The following is a 20,682-nucleotide window of genomic DNA, read 5'->3' as shown; positions in this document are numbered from 1 at the left end:
GCACTTTGTGAATGCTAAGTCTTCTCAACACTTCAGGTAAGGATAATGTCATATTTGTTAGTAGTGAGGAAAAAAATAATACAGTGTTAACCTCTAGCTAACAATGTTTTTTGTTGTTGGTTTTTTTTTTTTTTTTTTTTTTTTTTTGCTTTTTGTGCTAGCATGTCACAAAGGTTATGTGAAATAAAAAAATAAAATATTTTAAATATTTATAAATAAGATTCAGTTTAATAGTTTAATATTAGGAATACAAGTTTGCTTTTTGCCTTAAAATATGTCTTATTTCTTTTCAAAACTCTCTAATTTTGTAATGGGGATTAATATGAATATGTAGTAGTGGCTAATGTGAGGAAGATGTGGGAGCTAGAATGCATGCTTGCAACAACTCTCTTTTCTGATGATTAAAAAAAAAAAAAAGACCAAGAAGAGTATTAGAATTTACCTCTACATACAGGTCAAAAGTAAAAATAAAATAATAATTTTAGCTTTCAATTTTAGTAAGGTACTAGCCATTATATAAATCAAATATCTACCATTGATAATAATGTTTGTCTAATTCTACACTGAAGAAGCTGAGGCTCAAAAAGTGTTACCTGCCTTCTATATTGCCATGAGCTGCAGGCCTGAGCCACCCACCATGCACTCAGTTTCATACAAACTCCCAACACCATCACTGTTTACAGTTCCCAGTTTCAGCTTCTAATGAACGTATTTGCTCCGTAGTTAAAGGACAAGGTAATTTTAAATAAAAACATTGAGATGCAGAAATGCTATATGGTTGATGAACTTCTCAGGGATTTGGTACTTCTTCTGAGTGTATGGTGGAATGTCAATGATTGTAAGACCCTCCATCTTCTGATGGAGCCTAATGGAATCGTAGACATAAACTACCCATAACCTACCTCCAAAATGTGGTGGTGGGCCACAGAGGAGTACCACTCCTTGACCTTCTCGGACAGATACTGTGCTTCTGGTTTTAGTTTCAAAGTCTTCAATATCTTGGAAAACAAATAAAATAGGTTCAGAATTTTTTATTTTCAGAAGTAATCCTAAACAATCTGAATATCGTAAGAACTTGTGATTGTTACGATTAACATCTACTCATATTTGGCTTACCAGAGTATGTAATGAATGGCTAATTTATCTGCAGTGATGATTCAGTCACAAAGTCTTGCATTTCTTTCTATCTTCATTTTTCATATAATTCAGTAGCATCTGTAATAAACTACTCACTAACTACCTACTGTTACTCTTTCAGACAGTTTGTAACTCAGTAGATTGTACTTTAAGCCTAATACATATTTTGTAGGTCCAAATATATTTTGTCTAAGAAGATATGCAGCCAACATGCTGAAGTCTAATGTCTTAGGTTATCAGCTGCCCTTTGATGGTAGACGGTATCTCTAATTTAGAATATATTAGCACACAGACAAAGCTGCTATGGACACAAACAGGGAGACAAAAAGTTCATTCTGTATTTTCTCTATATCACTTCATAAAGTTGATTCTTGAACTTAAGTAACATGTTGTGATTTCCTACATCAAGGCACCCTAGAAAATTCATAGATGGATGAAACCTTTATAAGCCATCTAGTTAAGGTGTATAAATCTTTAATATTCCTGGAAAAAAGTCAATTAGCCTCCAGGAATGAGCAAATATTCAATCCCCTCTGAACATCAATGTCATCTTTGGTAAAATAAATTCATTTATTGATTGATTCATTTATTCAGTAAAAAGATCCCCTTGTAAAGGACAGGAATGATGTTTAAGCACAGAAAGTATATGTGTAAGAATGGCAGAGACTCACAAAGGCCTGACTCACTGAGAATCTAATGGGAAATCAAAACAGTTGTAGAAAAAACAAAAGTATATTGCTAATGAAACGTAACCATCGTTTTGAAGTAGAGTGCACTGTTTATGAAGTTTTGTTCTCCCTTCTTTTGTAGTAGTAGGGTTGGAATCAAATATATTTCTCCTACTGATACATTCTTCACATTTCTTTGTAGCACATATACCAAAAAACCCAAACATATGTATTTGAAAGTGCATCTCTACAAATAGTCATGGTTCCTTTTCATTCAATATCACTACTCCTTAACATGCCAATAAAACGGAAGCCACTTCATTCAGAGGCTACACTTTAGATTTGAGTGAAAAGAATAATAACTACATGGTAAGAGCCTATTGCTCTTACCATGTTGAGACACCCCTCACGTTGGTTACAGAACATAGAGAAATTAATCTTGACCTGACCAGGAAACTCTTCTTCCTAGGTGCCTTGTGTAACCAGGAGGTACTTTGAAGACAGTTACAGGACAAAAGATGTTAGTGGTCTCGAGACCACTCTATACTACATGCCACAATATTGAACACCCAGGCAAAATATAAGTATTGCCACAGTAATGGCATGGTTATTGTGGACTAACTATTGTTTTTCAGTTAATATGAGACATTCTGTACAGGGAGAATTTCATGTGAGGAACTATAACCTGGATCAAAACCCATAACTGAGGATATCATAGGTCTTAAGGAAGAAATATACTATTTTGTTTTGTTAAGTGGTCATGCTGTCAAAGTGCCTTCTAAATATTTATTTTTAAAATAGACTCATGCCTCTGTCAACTTTGGTCAAAGAAGTTTCTTTGCTAGTGGTTAGTGGTTAGTACAAAAACCTTGTAAAGGGCAAGAATGTTGTTTAAGCACAGAAGATATATTTGTAAGGATAACAGAGAATCACAAAAGCTTGAGTCACTAATTCTGGTGAGTATATAAAAGGAAACCAGAAGACTTGTAGAAAAAATAAAAAGCAAAGTACATTGCTAACAAAACATGACCACCATTTTGAAGAAGAGTTTAAATAACTTTAAACACTCACTTGTAGGTGATCATATATCAACCTTCCCAAACAAAGCTTAGGGAACATTGTGGAAGAGAGGTAGAGAATGGCCAGGACTTGAAGACTTCTCCAAATAACATGGTTGTTACGCATCAAATCACAGAAACATGCTTACCTACATATAATCAACATGGTCAAAATTCCAGCAGCACTTAGGGAGCTACTGGTAGTCAATGCAAATGAGTTTAGAAAGAATCATTATACTTTAAGGATTGGCTACGGGTAAGTGGCTCATGACCCAGTCAATGGCCACACACACACACACACACACACACACACATACAGTTATGCCGAGTGCTAACTTGATTCTATGCATTATTAATAACAACATAATAAACTAAAATGAAGTTGAGCAGAAGATGGGCTGAGGGGCTCTAGGGGGAGGTGGATGGGGATGGAAGGATATGATGAGTATATGTTGTATAAATGCATAGTATATTAAAAATAAGTTTTAAAAGTTGGCTGTATGACTCAGAACCACATGTAATGTTCTATTCTGCTGGAGGCATTTTTTGGAATAATCTCATTATTATTGTTGTTTAACCTTTTACTCTTAGGCATCCTTCAAAGGAAATGAACAAAATACATATCTAATAGATAATATGAGGTCTTATATTTGCCTATATGGGGAAAGGAAGGCCATTGCTTACATAAAGAAAAATAAATGAGACTAAAATTTTAAGTACACCAATTTCATAGTGCAAAGAAACCACTGCTGTGACTAGATTTTGGGTTCTGAAATTTGTATACATATTTACTACAATAAATAGAAGGGGAATACTTGGTTAATGGTAATAGTGAATCATTACAAAAATTGTGTCCACTTCTGTAACTTAGTAAGTAGCTATGAACTCAGAGTAGATTGACTTGGAAAATAAATAATATGACATGGATGGTGATGTGCACCTGTTATTTGATAGGCAAAGAAATTCTAGAAGACAGACTTGACTATGAAACATTTCTCTCTAAATTAAAAAATAAATACCTTAATGTCACATGGTTAAAAATAGAAGAAAGCTATATTTCTGAATACATCTATGCCACTACTGAATTACAAAAGAAACAGTATAAAACCAACATATGAGAAACTCATTAAACCACTATAAAGTATCTTAGAAATAGATATTTTAAAATCATTCACATTGTTTATAACAGAAGAATAACTCAGGTGTGTCAATTGTTCTGTGAAGATTTCATAAACATAGTGTATATGACCTGAGAGTAATTTTCAAGATTTTAAACACCTTACCATAGTGTGATCTTAAAAGTTATGTTTGTTTGACAAATAGGAGTATATAGTAGTGACATAAAGTCTATGAAACACCTCATCCCTGGGTGGGGAAAGCTACCACCCAGATGTATAAGAAGAGGATTTGTCAGAAAATAAGCTATTTAAAGCTATAGGAACAGATATGGAATGACGCTCCAATTTTTGAGATGAGTAGTTTAGCAAATATGTCTCTAGATTCAAATAATGAAAATATGTTCTCCTCAGAAGAGGAGGGACAATGAGCTAGGAGGAAGGGTGAGAGAAAAATCAAGAGACAAGAGAAAACACAGGACACAGCAATGAAGATGTAGAAAAAGATTGTAATTGACAAATTAATTGGCATTTTGGGACAAAGACATGTAAATGAGGGCTTGTGTCTCAAAGGTATACACACCAACTCTATAGAGCAGGGGAGATTTAGAAAGACCATGGAAGGGTTTGGAAGACTAGACCAATTAATTGCTTGTTAAACTAGAATAGTTATCAGAGGACATGTGGAGGGATGGTCCTTTGTAAGAAAGTAGAATCAGGAGAACTAATCTTATGTTGTGGTTATAATATAAACTATAAGGTATTTGCTGATTATAATAAAGAGCTTTAGATAGTGGCTCCAAATCTCCTGATAAAGCTGAAAAGATTTTTGTATTTGCTAGGTCATTTGAAAGGACAGGGATTTTAAAGAAACCTATCTATACAGTGCTTTTACTGTGTAAATTGAATGAAACTCAAAGCATAAGGAATATAGACTGTGACTGGAGTGGCATCAGAAGGGAAGAGAGAGAAGATCATTGTACTTCTATCATCACTATGTCCACATACCATCATCTACAAACACAACTTAACATAACATTTGACTTCCAGACACATTTGTACAGGTAGATATCTCTGTTTAAAGCATCTGTAGTTTACTATTTTTTAATTACATTATTTCCTAAATAAATATGTTTTGCTTTTCAAGATGCAAATTACTGGATTCAGAAAAAGAGATGCATGAAATACTGTGTGTATATTTAGCAATGCATCTGATCTTGACTTTTTTTTTCTTGAGTATGATTGTGCTCATGTCATGAATGTTTGTGCAAGTGGGCAAGCATGTGAGTGAACGTGCACATGAAGGCTGGAGGACACACCAAAATCTCCCTCTTTAGGAACTATCTGTATTGGCCTTAGTTTACCTGAGTGAAAGTTGACTGGCCAGTCATGAATGTTTGTGCAAGTGGGCAAGCATGTGAGTGAACGTGCACATGAAGGCTGGAGGACACACCAAAATCTCCCTCTTTAGGAACTATCCGTATTGGCCTTAGTTTACCTGAGTGAAAGTTGACTGGCCAGCAAGACCTGGGAATTTGCCTATATCCTTTTCATGGATGGGATTACAAGTTGCAGCCATCACTCCTGGCTTTATTTACAGAGATTCTGGTGTTGAATTCCAGGCCCTCCTGCTCACAAGGTAAATATTTCATTGACTTAGCCATTTCTCCCACACCTGGTCCAGACTTGTAAAAATGAAAAGTTTCCCCAAAACGGAGTCTAATGATCCCCTATAATTGAAACCTTTTTTTCATTTGCTCTTGATCAATTTTCATGAGCTGTGTGCTAGCTGAGAACCTGGCGTGCTGGGCATGTATTTTGTGGAGTATTAGTAATCCAATCCATTCTATTTCCTCTTTGGTTATGGCAAAAACTGAAGTGGCCATGTGTATTTTGGTGCCATCAGTATGAAATCATATAGTTAGTATCATAAATCAATGGTACATGCTTGACTAATAGTGCAAGAGTGCTAGGTTCAATCTCCAACACTGAATAAAGCTCTCTGGCTTAACCTGTGATTTCTTTATGACTTGGTTTTGTATCATTTTGAGTAAAATGATCCCTAACTATATTTCAGGACTAAAAGTCAATACATAGACTTTGATGTTTCTATATCTTATAGGTCTAAGAGGTGGCTAATCTAAGAATGCTTTTATCCCTCTTCACTTATATTTGGCAGGTATCATTAAATTATTGTTGCTTTTTTTGTTGTTGTTGCTTTTTAGTGGTCACAGAAAAAAAAAAAAAACACTGTCGAAGTGAGTAATGAGGACTTTAGTGGCATGGTATTAGAAAGCTCTAGATTGGTGTCTCATCGTCATTTTTTACATCCAGAACCAGGAGTCATGTTTTTAGTGTTAATCAGAAGTCATTATAAGCATGTTGATAAGATCCCTGACACCTAGCCACTGTTTTCACTTCCAGGTAAATGGAACCCATTGGTAGGTAGCATCCTTTCTCTGGCATTGTTGTGATCACAGTGGGGTTTCTATTAGCTACAATGAAGGAAACCACCTTCTCTTCAAAGTTGCTAGCATCTTGCTAGCTATTAAAATGTAGCTGTTACAAAATGTGATTATGAATCAATCCATAATTAAGATATTAAAGCTGTTTGATAACACAGAGGTTATAGTCAAGATACAATTTTGTCTTATTCATACTAGGTGCTCCCTTAAAAGAATATGCTTTCAGTTGTATATATTTTTCTGTATTGAGTCTTTATTTCAAATATCTTTCTGCCAGCTTAAAAAAAATTACAATTTGGTTAAGATAAATTTTGAGGCATAAACCAAGAAATTCATGTAGATCTATGAGCTTCCAATAAGTATTTTATTTGCTTTGTAATACCTTTAAAAAATTTAGATTAATCTTTCTCCAAGAAGAGGTCAGGGAAAACTACCAATTTTTATTTTTATGTGTTTATTTATATAATTATGTCTTTATTTATGTATTTATTTATTTATTTATGTTATTTCTAAAGAAATTGTTTTGTTGTTAGGTCACACACTGAGATGGTCTCAAACTCTGTAACAGTTTGAGATATTTCATAAGCCACAAAGGTAACCTGCATAGGTTGTCCTTGTGTTCAAGGTTTAAGCCCTGCAGTGCTGGTTGCTGGTAAATCCCTCAATTGTTGAGGTTGCTTTCATTAAGCTATTCTGATGACCATTGCTTATAGGGACCTGTGGTTTTATTGCCTTTTTTTTTCTTTGGCAGAAACATAAGCAAAAATGCAGTCACAAACAAGGCTCTGTTCCAAAGCCCAGCAGGAAGTGCCCAAAAATGGCCCATAAAATGAGCTTTAAAGAATTACTGGGCCATATGCTCTCTCCTGGAACCACCATGGTACAGTAGAGGGACAAGGGCCACAAAGAAAAGTACTTAAAATGAAGTCCACACAATGTTAAGTATTCCAATATTCAATTGGAAGGAGAATACATATTTGCAGCTGTCACATTTAGGAATGTATCTCAGCTTAATTAAAGCAAGAAACTGTGCCTTTGATGCCAAGGCCTGAGGATCACATTCAGAAGATATGTTGGCAGTGCCAGCTCCTGAGAACAAAGGAGGCCAGTGACTTGCCAAGTCTCACATGCTTGAAGGAAGGTTGTGAGTACCCAGTGTCTATCAATGAGAATCGAGAAGAGAACACTTCAACTTTTGAGAATAAGGGAAAATACATATGGGCCAGGAAAATGTGCACAGTAGATGCAAAGATGGGTTGTTAAAAATTTGAATAGTCTTTCATCACAATTTAATCCATTTAATATGTAGAAAATAGTTTAATTCAACACCGTAAGCATTCCCTTTATCTTCTCTCTGATTCAAAAATCAAGAATAGCTACCATGGGCCACTTACTCTCATGAGGATGGTAAATGAAGCCTCATAATTGCCAGAAATGCATCGGAGACTTTTACACACACTGAGATGTGAAGAAACCTGAGGCTTAAAGGCTCCTTGGCTCCTAAGTGACAGGACAAGACTGAATGAGAGTGGTTCCTGGGCACATGCTCTCAAATGCATGATGTTCTTTACTGACTTTAAGACTCCAGTTGACATCTTGACTAAAGATGTCAACTGGAGTCTTTCAGTCATGACATCAATGCCATTAACCTGCCAGCCCATGCTCAATTAATTCAATCAACCAAAGGCATTTTTTGTATGAATTTATGTAAACTCCTGAAGAGACAGAAGGATGTTGTGCTACTGGGTTTAGATCCATTTCAGGTGCTCTGAATTTTCTGAATCCTTGTTTACTTCTTGACGTGAACTCTATTGATAGAACTTAACCTGTATTTTAATAAACCTAAAGATGTGAAGCCCCCACAGTAGTAAGAATAATCCTTGTTAACACAGTCTGGGGTTATGTCAGTCTTACTCATTTTTTGTTTTTTTGTTTATTTGTTTCAGAGACAGAGTATAATATTCCTGGGGGTCCTGAAACTTGCTTTGTACACCAGGCTGGCCTAGAACTTACAGAAAAGCACCTGATTTGCCTCCCAAGTGCTGGGATTAAAGGCATGTCCCAAACATGCCCAGTACCAGTCTGTTTTCATTTTATTCAGATGCAATTCAAATACTTTAGCCCAAAAGATTTTGTAGGTGAGGACTTAAATCCCTCTAGCTATTGTTGTTTGTTGAGTATACCTATTCTTTCTTCAATATTCCATTATTCCCATTACTGTCCTCCAAGAGAAAAAGATACATATTTATTATATATATGATATATAAGTATAACATATATTGAAATGAATGATCAAATAATCTGACTCCTTCCATAAATCAAAAATTAGGATATCTGCACCGACTTTCCACAGGATATAAGGAAATAATTTATTTCCAAGTACTAGTGTGTTAAAGTGTCTATACTTGAAAGCCAGACTAAATTCCCTTTCTTACTAAACCTTCCCCCAGATAGACTCTGTAATCTGCTCCCAAACCTGAGACATTGCTCAGTTTGTCTCTTGATCCACACTTTAAAAGCAATTTCAATTATTTGTCTCTTTGAAGCCATTAGATCTGACATTAAACGCAGAGATTTATTTTATCCAGCTCCTTGCTTTCCAGCAATCAAATACTATTCCCCCCTTTGAGAATCTGTCTGAAGAAGTTTCAGTGTTGAAGCATGCACTGGGGTAAACAGGACTCCTGAACATCTCTCACCTTCATGATGCGGCTCCCAGGTTGAAGATAAGTGCTTTGTTTTGGCCTAAGGCAAAAACATTGTGCTGAGCAGTGAAATACAGATACCTTACCAAGCAAAACCCAAGTGCTGAAAGACACCAAGAAAAGTCCCTTAGTTCAGTATTGCTCTCACAGAATTTCCAGATATAAATACAGGGACCTTTCAGAATTAAGAAAACAAAATCTATTTAAAACTCTCAAGTCTGAATTCATATTTCTCCATATTTCTTTTCTTCTTCTCTATTTTCTATTTCTTGGGTGGTTTGAATAAAGAGAGGATTTTAGTTCTATTATTAATTTTCTCAGACTTTTATTAAGTGCCATACAAAAATATCTCTGCTTAGCCCAGTTTCATTTTCTGGTCTCATTCTCTGGATGCTATATACTCAGTTACATTGTTCCTGATATTATTGTGTTTCCTAGCTTAACTCAGTAACATAACATGACATAACCTAATAAAGTGCAATGCTATTGTCAAATACTGTAAAAGAAGCAATAGCTAAAACTTGATATTAGACACAAATCTGGAATGCTAATATCTAAGTAGGAAGTAAGAACCTATTTTAAGAGCTTCTGGTGTCGATTCCACTTAAAATTTCAACTAGAATTTCTTTCCATTTTTTTTTTTTTTTTTGTTGCTGATGTGAAAGTATTTATATTAAAATTCAAAAATAAATAACAGAACCACAGTATGGCTGAGTGAGCACGGGTGCTTGTTGTCAGGCTCACAACCTGAATTTAATCCCTGGGCCCTGGTGGAAGGAGGGACTAGATTCCCAGAAGTTGTCCTCTGTTCTCTACATGCTTACTTGTAGCATATGCACCACACATGTGCACAACTGAGTGCATGTGCACATGCATGTGAACACACATACATGTTAACAAATGTAATAAAAATAAGAAATCTACAAATAATTTTAAGGCCGATTGAGTGGTTTTTCTGGTTTTCTGGCAATGATAAATTGACAGAGAACTATTTCATTTGACATTCAATTAAAGTAATAAAAAAGAATCAGAGGAGAGGGCCACTATATTCTTCTCCAGCAACTCTGTATATAGATTTTCAAAGAGATATGAATTTAGTAAATAGGAAAAGTGAAAGCATTTGAAGTTGCTAAAGTCTCTTTTATAATACAGTTGGACAATTACATATGCTTTACTCTAATGAGCTTATTTATCCGATGAATAATGATAATACTAGTTACACACATGAAAAACTAGGCAAGTCCTACCCATGGGCTATGCTTCCTGTTGAACCACAATTTTGAATATTATCTTCAATTAAAAACAGATGAAGCCTCAGTAATTAAGACTGTTTCCTGTTCATCCAGAGGACCCAAGTTCAGTTCCCAGCACACAAGTCACGAAGCTGCAAGTGGCCAATGACATTGCTTTAGGGAATCAACAGCCTTCTTCTCACCTATGCAGACACACACAAACATGTGGCATACACACAAATGAGCAAGTAAATTAAAATATATCTTAAGTAAACCTACTTGAGAAGAACCAAAAGGAAGAGAGCTTTGATAGTTTAGGGTAATTGGAGATGCCAATTCATCTAAAATATCAGCATATCATTCCTGGGTTGATGAATTAGAAAATAATATATGCACATATATTATTCATATATACATTATATTTACATATATACAAATTATATGTATATGATGTATATAATATATGCATGAAAAATAGGTTTTATACAGCTCCCAGTTAATTCTGTGCAAAGATCTTGAACAAGATTAAATAGTCAATTCACAACTGTAGAACCGCATAATGTATCCAAATGTGCCCCACATGGTGCTGATTGTTAACAGATAAATAAATATTTCTTTTTACTTAACTTTTTTCCACTCTTAAAATGGAGTAAATTCTAGCACAGACTTCAAATGAATGTAATATTGTCTGCTTAAGGGGCACAACATTCTTTAACCCTACCTTTAATTGCTTACACAAGTCGAAAGAACTATCTGATTACACTATTCCAGACACCCTAGAGGATTATCACAAACTCTTTGGAAGGTCATAGTTAGTACAGTGGTTCTCATGAGCCATACTTAAGTATCAGAGCTCCATTTTTTGTAAAGTACTATTTAAATCTAAGGACAGTCATGGGACTCGATCAAAGGGTACTATGGAAGTTATAAAGGAGAATCAAAGGAGGTGAGGGATACCAATTCTATGATGAATGAAAACTTCTTATGTACCAGCCTAGTAAGATGCTGAACAAATTTCAATGGGCTTTTGGTTTCATAGCCTTTATCTTTACTATGTTTGAACCATACATTTTCTTGAAGCCTGTATGTGTCTTTCTTTGCTACCTTCCAGTAGCTAGCTAAAATATTCTGAAAATGAAAAAAGTGCCTGAAGTCCAAAGCATGTGAATCTTATTCCAAGCACAGTCACTCTATGTTTTATTTTATTCCAGAGCCTGTTTTATCAACTTGACACAAATTGTTAGACAGAGGGTCATTGAATCCCCACTGGCCAGAAAAGCCATCCATCTCAGTTGGAAGCTGAAGCAACCTCTTAGCTTGGTGTTTGAGTAGCCAGAAAAAAACCCTAGAATGCTCCTCTTCATGGTCATAAGCTTTGACTTTGGGTGAATGTTCACTTTTTCCACATTTTGTTGTACAAGAGAAACAGTGTCACTCTCTTTTAAGTCAATAAACTCTGGAGAGATATCCTAAGGCTATTTGTGCATCCCAGGTTGGGTAAATGATATAAGCATCACTCAAGTGTACTTGAGAGTAGGTACAAAGTCAGCATCCTCAGGCGGATAAACCATAGGAGGAAGGATATAGCTCAGACACTGTGTCATAAGGGGCTGTGTCTTCTATCAGAGAATTTAAAGATTCTATTAAGGGATCTTCTAATGCTGGAGAAAAATGTATATTTGGTGGTCTCAGTGGACAGTAAAATCATCAACCAAAGGACAGTGTGTATTTTTAAATATGCATCAAATACATGAAAGTTAAACCTATAGCAGGATGGAAGGAGAACCTTTACTGAGCCCCTTTCTGATTCTTTAAATTTTATAAAGAAAATGATATGTGAACATTTTTGATTCTTACTATAATTTTAAATATTAATGTTCATAAAACTTAAGTACTTTTCCCAAGATTGTATAGTTAAAGAAGAAGAACAGAATGATCCCTATCCAGCTCTAATCTAAAACATTTTCAGACACTAGGGCATGACTCTTCTCATCCCCACCAAAACAGAAGTGAAAATAATGAGACAGAGATGAGGGAAGAAGCTTTAATTGAAATGCCATGTTATTTGAGATATAGGTCCTATCTCTTTATAAAATGCAGGGTAGCTTTAACTGGGTCTATTTGGAGACAAAAAGTGTCAGGATGACCATGGCTTCCCAAGAGTCTAATAGAATACAGCTAGAAGTTCACTTATGCTTAGATACCATGAAAGATCATTAGCACATAGAGTGGAAGTGTTGGTTCAGGTGGTACACTGATAATGTGACTTTCCGGGAGCAACAGCATCAGCAGTATCTTCTGATCCATTTCTCTGACTCTCTTTGGAGCTAAACAGAGTGATTTATAAGGACAGAGGCTTAGATCTTTGGTAAAGGTGGTTCATGGGAACCACTGTATTGACTGTGACCTTCAGTCAGACCTTTGTGCTAATCAATGTGATTTAATCAGGTAGCTTTGAAAATTGGTGACTTGTGTGAGGTATGATAGGGAAAGAGTAAAGTAACATATGAATAGGTTACTCTTCTGTATCTCAAAGTAACAAGAAGTGAAAGCATGCTCTAAGAGACCTTTTAAACATAAACACTCTGAATTTAAAAAGGGTTTTATCCCAATGGCTTTTGTATGAAATTTATCACAGAATGCAATGAAAATATTTGACTATTATATATCCCAGATGCTTTTCTTATCACTTTGATAAAGTACATAACTGAAATAACTGAAGGGAGGAAGGACTGATGTCAACTTCTGACTTGAATGCACATAGTTAATCAGAGTGAGAAGGTGTGGTAATAGTGGCACCATGATGTTGGAACCAATGGTTGCAACTCCTTTACTTCTTACTTCTGTACTCGCATAGAAAGCTGAGATGGACAAAGAGGAGAGATAGGTTGTAAATATCAAATTATGTCACCTTAAATCTCTACTTTCTCCAACTTTGATCCCTTAATGTACCTTGTACAACTTTCAAAAGAGCATCACCATCTGGGGACATATTACCTCAAAATCGTAACATGGTGTTTGAGACTAAATTTAAAATATAATTTCATCTGTTACTAAAAGTGTTACTCTTCAGTGTTCTCTAATGTCTTCATGTCTGATATATAAAGCATAATCAAGAAATACTATGGGAAAGAGGACTATATTAAATTCTTAACATTTCAAATCATTGCAATTTTGTAGTCTAATATTTGAACAAGAGAATATAAATAACTTGTTCAATATATACTGTTAAATGACCTTAAATAAATTATATCTCATACAGATTTAGTTTATCTAAATGGCATGTTGTTTAATTTTTGTATTTACATTTTAAGGTGTTTCTTTATTAATTTGTTTAGGTAATTGTTCACACAGTCATGTTACCTCAATAATCAACACAGAGCTGAAGATGACCTAGTATTCAGAAGTACTATTTATTACACTATCATTTTGTCTCTACCTTCCAAGTGGTGAAAGTACAGGTATATACCAATGTTGGTAGTTCTTTAAAGTAAAGTATGTTAGACATTTCAAAAGGGTCAGGAAAATCTTCAGAGCATAAAAGGCATCTATAATATCTGGTAAGCAAGTCTTAGTTGCCAAATTTATTGAGCAATTTCTACCAAGCAATCCCCTAGAATCATATACCTAGCAATAAACTGAGAGAACAATTAGATTTTTTTTTTTTGTGGCAAGTGAGTGTTTCTCTAATTTATTTCACACTCAATGCATGGAGTTTTCTGAAGCTTCAAATTAAATTTGAAACATTGGTTTTCTTTTTCTAAACTTATTTATCTATATTTTTACACTCCAGATTTTACTCCCCTCCTAACCCCCCGATGTTCCTATGACAGAAGAATGGATACAGAAAATGTGGGTCATTTATACAATGGAATACTAACCGGCTACTAAGAACGAGTAAATATTTTGAGTTTTGCAGGCAAATGGATAGAAGTAGAAAATATCATACTGAGTGAGGTAACTCAGACCCAGAACGACATGCATGGTGTGTACTCACTAATAAGTGGATATTAGCCAAAAAAAGTATAGAATAACCAAGATATAGTCCAGAGAACTCAAAAAGGTCAACAGAGGATGCCTCACTCCCATTTGGGAGGGAAAAGAAAGCAATCACAAGTGGGGAGGAAGGAAGGGACCTGGAATGGAAAGTGAATGGGGGTTGGGGGTAAGAGGGGAAACTGATCTGGTATTGGGTGAGGGAAAAGGACTGAAGCCTTGAGGACCAGCATAAAGAATGAAAACAGGCAATCTAGGTAGGTAGGAGGTTGGGGGGACCCTCCAGAATGCACCAAAAACCTGGGAGGTGAGAGACTCTTAGGACTCAAAGGAAGGGACCATAAATGAAACACCCAACACAGGGCATCAAATGAGGAAGGTGTTGCCTTCCCACAATCAAAACTCTAACCTATAATTGTTCCTCTTTGAAAAAACTATAGGGATGGAAATAAAGATGAGCCTGAGGAAAAGAAGGTCCAATGACAGGCTCAAAGTGGGATCCAGCTCAAGTGGATGTCGCAAGGCTTGACATTATTACGAGGTTATGGAGCACTTTCAAAAATTGACCTATCATGACTGTCCTCTGGAAGAAACATCAGTTTTCTTTTTTTTCATAAAACAGAGACTATGATGAAATATGGAACTGCATCAAGTTTGTTTTATTTCCTGGAATTATCATTTTTCAAGCATAATGGTATGAAGACATTCATAGTGGTAGTTATCTGGCAAAAATGTCAGACAGGGAAACTCTCTGTGGTATTCAGCAGTTTGAACATGTAGCAACATCAAAAATCTGCCCTGAATTCACATTTTGTACTACACATCTAATAGTATAAAATGTAAAGACTTCACCTGTCGGTTCTAAGAGGTACCCTGTTGCATAGAAAGGACTTACACAACTCCTGGGTGTTTTGAGTATGAGTTCTTATTTCCAAGTATCAGGCATGCAAAGCAATCTGACCACCAATACATCAATAAGAAATGTTTTTGATAGTCTGGGTTTAAAAAAAAGTTCTCTTGCTTGTCACCACAAAGTCACTTGAAAGCAGGGAGCCAATTTGTATTCAAAAGCTTCTCTTTCTATCTGAAAATGGAATACAGGCATTTTCACTAAATTGCTTCTCCAAAAGAAATAGACAGGGTCTGATCTGCATTGGCTTAAGGATATTTCTGCCTGAAGACAGAGGAATGGCCTCGTTGACCCTTAACAATCTTTATGCCTCAAACCTTGGGCATTTTTCTTCTAAATTTTTAGTTCAAAGTAATTTTAGTTTAGCTACTTCAAACATGGGAGTTTTCTTACTCCTCAAAAGATAAAAAATTTTAAACTACACTTTGAGATATGTGTGGCATTGCTTATGTTTGTGTATGGACACATAATTAGATGGATATATATATCATGTATTCTGATATATATGTAATAAAATTTGACTTAATATCCAAACATTTCAATAGGTATATCAGTAAGTCTTGATATATATATATATATATATATATATATATATATATATAATACATATATGAGTGTTAGTGTGCACACATGAATGTAAGAAGAGCATAGAAATCAGACAAATTTATGAGGTGCCTCTTGTAACCTTGAGGATGCTAAGAATTGAACTCAGGTCTTTTGCAAGAAGAGAAAGTGTTCTTAACCACGGGGCTATCTCTCTAGCTATATAAATATTTCAAAATCCATATACATATATGTATATATATACATATATATGTATATATATTTCCTCTATTTGCATAAATATAAAAATGATTCAGAATATAAATGGTCAAATTTCCACACCCTGTAATTAGAGCCAAGATTTGAGATTTTGTCACAATTTGACTATAGATTATCACCTCTTTGAACCATTTCTTGCTGAATTTATTCATCATTAATTGTCTCTCACACTTGACAATAGACTTCTAATTTTTTAATCATAAAAAATTAAAACAAATATGTTTAAATAATACCAATCTAGTAGTCAATAATAGTAGAAATGTATGTTGTACTTCATTTTTAAATATAAAAATGAAAATTACATTTATATATGGTAAATTTCACAAAATGTTTTATAGCATCTCTTCCCTATTAAGTACCTTGAAAAGAATTGTAGTGGAGTGTTTATAAGTGCTGCTTCTGTTGTAAGGCTGTCCTTCTATTATTCTCTAATAAGTTTCTTGATCTTTGCCTATTTCTAGTGAGTATGGCAGCCTCATAATGGAACTTACTTTTGGTTTTACTAAATGTTCTAAGAAATGAGACTCATGTAATTTTTAGTAGACACTCAGTAGGGAATAGCTGTCATCACTGGATAAACATTTGTGAAAAATACTGTAGGACTATTCTACAACCCATGAGGCAAATCTAGTATCTTAGCAACCTTTTTGTAAACAAGGATTATTGGAACATAACCACAACTCTTTGTTTAATATAACTGTGGATTGACTTTACTTTACAGCAATGTATCTATGGAAAGGTATATTTGCTACCCCTGGAGTCTACCCTTTTGGCTCTGCAGACTAACAACTCAAGGATCCTAGTTTCATTTCTGTTGCTGTAATGAAATTCTCATACAAAAAAGAATGCAGGGAAGAAAGTTGGTTTGATTTGCTTTGGTTTTCAGCCTACATGTCCAAGAAATTGAGTTGGAACTGGGAACATGTATTAACATCATATCCATAGTCAAGAGTACAGCAAAACAGGTGTCTGTATGCTCACTTAGGCTCAGCCCCATCTCCATACTTACAATGACCAGGATTCAAATCCAAAGAATGGTGTTGTGCACAGTGGGCTGGGTCTTCCAATATCTATTAACTTAATTAACACAACCACCCCCATTCATAAATCCATTGACCACCTTGATCTAGACAGTGCCTCATTGATATATTGATTAAATCCCAGGTGATTACCATAAAACCAAACATTTCTGTAGAAAGAATGACATTTCCAGCAGATAAAAGGTGGCTGCTTAGTAGAGGAGAAACAACCTTAATATAAGGACACCAGGAGGACCTGGAACTACAATTATGAAGATGGCAGTTGTGAAAGACAATGGAAAAAGTTGGTTTTCACCAATTCTGATCTCTGTACAAAAATGACCATTGCTTTATTTGAAAACCCAAGCTGGTTTACTCCACATCTTTTTATTAAAAGTATTTATGACTATTTTTTCATTCACATATTATATAATCTAATACAGTATACATAATCATAGCTTGGCCACAGCACATTCAAGCTTCATGGTTCTTTTGAAGCAAAATTTACATGATTTAGGACAGTTCAGGAGACACAAGCTGGGTGATTTTATTAGATTTTCTGATCAATGACAAAATCTTATTTTATTGCTAAGCTTTGAATACTTCTTAGAGAGTTTTCTCTCATTTTCTTTTTTTTTTTTTTCTCTACTCAATTAAGTAGCAACAATACCAAAATTTATCTGGACATGTGGATACTATGGTCTGTTATTTATTGGAATCTCAGTCATGTAGTTACAATGAAAGTAGAGAAAACACAAGGAACATCTCCCACAATGCAAAGAAACAGTAGGAATAATGTTTTCCCCTCCTTTCCAAGTATTAAATTTTATCAGCCAGAATCTAGCAGCTCTGAAAGCAGAACAGTCTTTGTTGTTAACAATATCTCAATCTTACTTATTGCTTTTCCAATACAGCTTTCTGGGGAGTGATTTGTGATAAAGCTGACACAGGAAGTGCAGAGGGGGATAGACATATAGCCAAAATAAATCAGATTAAAATGAAATTGATCGAATGGACTCAGCAGCAGCTCCTCAGTCCCCTTCTCAAGTTCAGATGTGATGTCTCCATGATGCCTTTCAATGCTTTGTGTTTGACTTACTCACTGGAAGAAAAAAACAAAAACCATAGCCACCGCGTCTAGGCAGGATTGCCATTTTAAAAGTTTGCCTCTAGTTGATAATCAGCTTTCTCTACAGTAGAACTATCATCCTATTGTGCAAATCTGCAATTAATAATTCACTGTAACCAACTAGTGTCTCGTTCTGCCAGGAGGACCAGCACAGAGGACAAATTCTTCAGGGGAATCAGAGCCTCTACTCAGGGCTACTAGTGTGTAGCATGGTGGTGTAACCACAGCAAAGGACTGGTAGCATTTAATTGGAAACTGGGATGTGTTAAAACTGGCCTACTTACTAAATTCAAATGAGACAACCTCATGTAGGGTGCCTGAGAAAGCAAAGTTAGGCATTTACCTCAGGCTTGGAATCAAAATAAGTTCCCACGGGATCCAAGGCATACATGTAAGAAATGAAATTAGATGAGAATTGTACGAAATAGCCCTGTAACCCAGACTTCAGGAAAATGTTCTTATGCGCAACACAAATTAAAATTTCTAAGGAAATAAGAAATAAATTGAATTTAACAAGTGCTGGGTTTGCATAATAAAATTTCTATATGATAAAAATACTAGGAGCAAGTTGAAATAAAGGTGGTCACATTTCATAGGACATATGATGGAAAAATATATGTGCTCATTGTAATGTACTTTTAGGAATTACTCTGAAGTCTTCAACAGAAAACTCAGCAAAGGTCATGAATAGACAATTGCCAGTGAACATATGAGTAAAGTCCAGTTTTATTAATAAACTAAGAAATCCAAAGGCAAAAAGCAATATTTTATCACTCATTAGATTGCTAAAAATAAATACCAAATAATGTATTATATCAAGAGATAGTAAGAGCATGTCCTGGCAGTGAGCTTCCAAGCAACCTTTATGTAACTAGATTTCAAAGGATACTAATTTACTGCTATTTAAAATGTGTAACATATTTTCCTGGATAAAATGTAGCTATCAGGTATTTAAAACAAGGCTATACTTTAAAAGAATAGATAATTGTTATTCAACTCTCCGATGACATCTTACAAAATTCATCTCAGCAGCCGTTAATTAATGAAATTATCAAACTACATGAGAAAATACTAATAGCTGTTTAAAAGCAGGAACAAATCTCTCTGCATCCATTGATGTCTAAGATCTAAGATTATTTTATATTTGTTTCAGGACATTCCTCTCTTCATGACTAAAATATTTACACTTAATGACTTAATATATCTCATATGGCTTGAAATAACTTAACTAGCGTAGAACACTCTTTATTTTAAACATTTAGCTCAGATATTCCTTGCACAGTATAGATGCTTCTATCTGCCCTGCAGCATTCCTAAAAATGGGTTCTTATTTATTTTTTCCAAATAGTTCTTCAAATCTTCATCAAATTAAAATATCAACTTTAACTATATATTTGTTGGAAGATATTAGGTATTGTTATTGCCATAAAAATGCTACACTTTTTGGAAAAGTTTGATGTAGGTCTGACATCTAAGATTTCCAGTATTATCTTTAGTTCCCTCAGTCTCCAAGCTGTCCCTCGCATGTCTGTATTATGTAATATGTGAATGGCTGAAAAGCCTACAAACTATTTCACATCCACATTTTATACTTTATCATAATTAGCACAAAAACTTCATTTAAAATCAAAACTACATATAATAATTAATAATGATAATAATAATATAGCAAATCATTTAATTAAGAAATTTAGATGATATGATCTACTAACCCATAAAATAGATTGAATTACATAAAAGATGTGTGATGGAAAATTCATGTGATGTTGGCATTTGGGAGATTAAGACAAGAACATTGTATCTGAAGGTACTCAAAGCTATACAGTTAATCCCAAATCAAGCCTTGGCTACACTTAAAGTTCCTTCCAAAGCCACAGAAAAAGTAACTAACATAAAAATATAAAACAGCTTCACACAGACCCTTCCTTAACGTAGTCTTTTCTTAGAACATGATACAAATACTGGACAAGATCAAAAATGTCACTATACTTGTTCCCTGCTACCTCCCTAGCTTCCTCTAAGACTTTTCTCTTTTTTTATCCTTCCTAGAGTTTTAAATATTTCACTTTCTATTGAACCTCCATCTTTTAAATATGCTTTATGGAGTGTTTCTATACTTATGGAGTGTTTCTCAAAACCTGTTCCTCTCATCTCTCATGGAAGACTTAGTGCAAACTAGCACTTATGTCACATCTTACGTCTGAATTTAGGTACTATAGTTACCTGTACAGTGTGGCTTTATAATATTCTCCATTTGAGATACAGCCTACTTCACCACTGAAACGTAATCTGGTGTTTCTAACACATGACAGCAGTGGTGACATCTGAACTTTTAGAGCATACTTCCTTAGAATAGCCTGTTAGTCCGCTGCACTCTCACCGTTGAAAACACATTCTGCTACTGTGGAAAATGTTTAGGCTACTCA

At 34.8% G+C, this 20,682-nt stretch overlaps 1 protein-coding gene across 2 annotated transcripts in view; it reads right to left on the bottom strand.

Annotated features, from left to right (window-relative positions):
• The window catches only part of Cntn6 (contactin 6), a 334,089-nt gene that overhangs the window by 142,403 nt on the left and 171,004 nt on the right, over nucleotides 1-20,682 (bottom strand). For both annotated transcript variants that reach the window (XM_034511787.2, XM_076940196.1), the window contains exon 5: nucleotides 903-998. In XM_034511787.2, coding sequence (XP_034367678.1) covers nucleotides 903-998 — 96 coding nt within the window. The remainder of the gene's footprint in view (nucleotides 1-902; nucleotides 999-20,682) is intronic.

This window comes from Arvicanthis niloticus, chromosome 9, assembly GCF_011762505.2.
Source record: "Arvicanthis niloticus isolate mArvNil1 chromosome 9, mArvNil1.pat.X, whole genome shotgun sequence".
Classification (NCBI taxonomy): domain Eukaryota; kingdom Metazoa; phylum Chordata; class Mammalia; order Rodentia; family Muridae; genus Arvicanthis; species Arvicanthis niloticus.
This window is presented reverse-complemented; position numbering and strand designations above follow the sequence as displayed.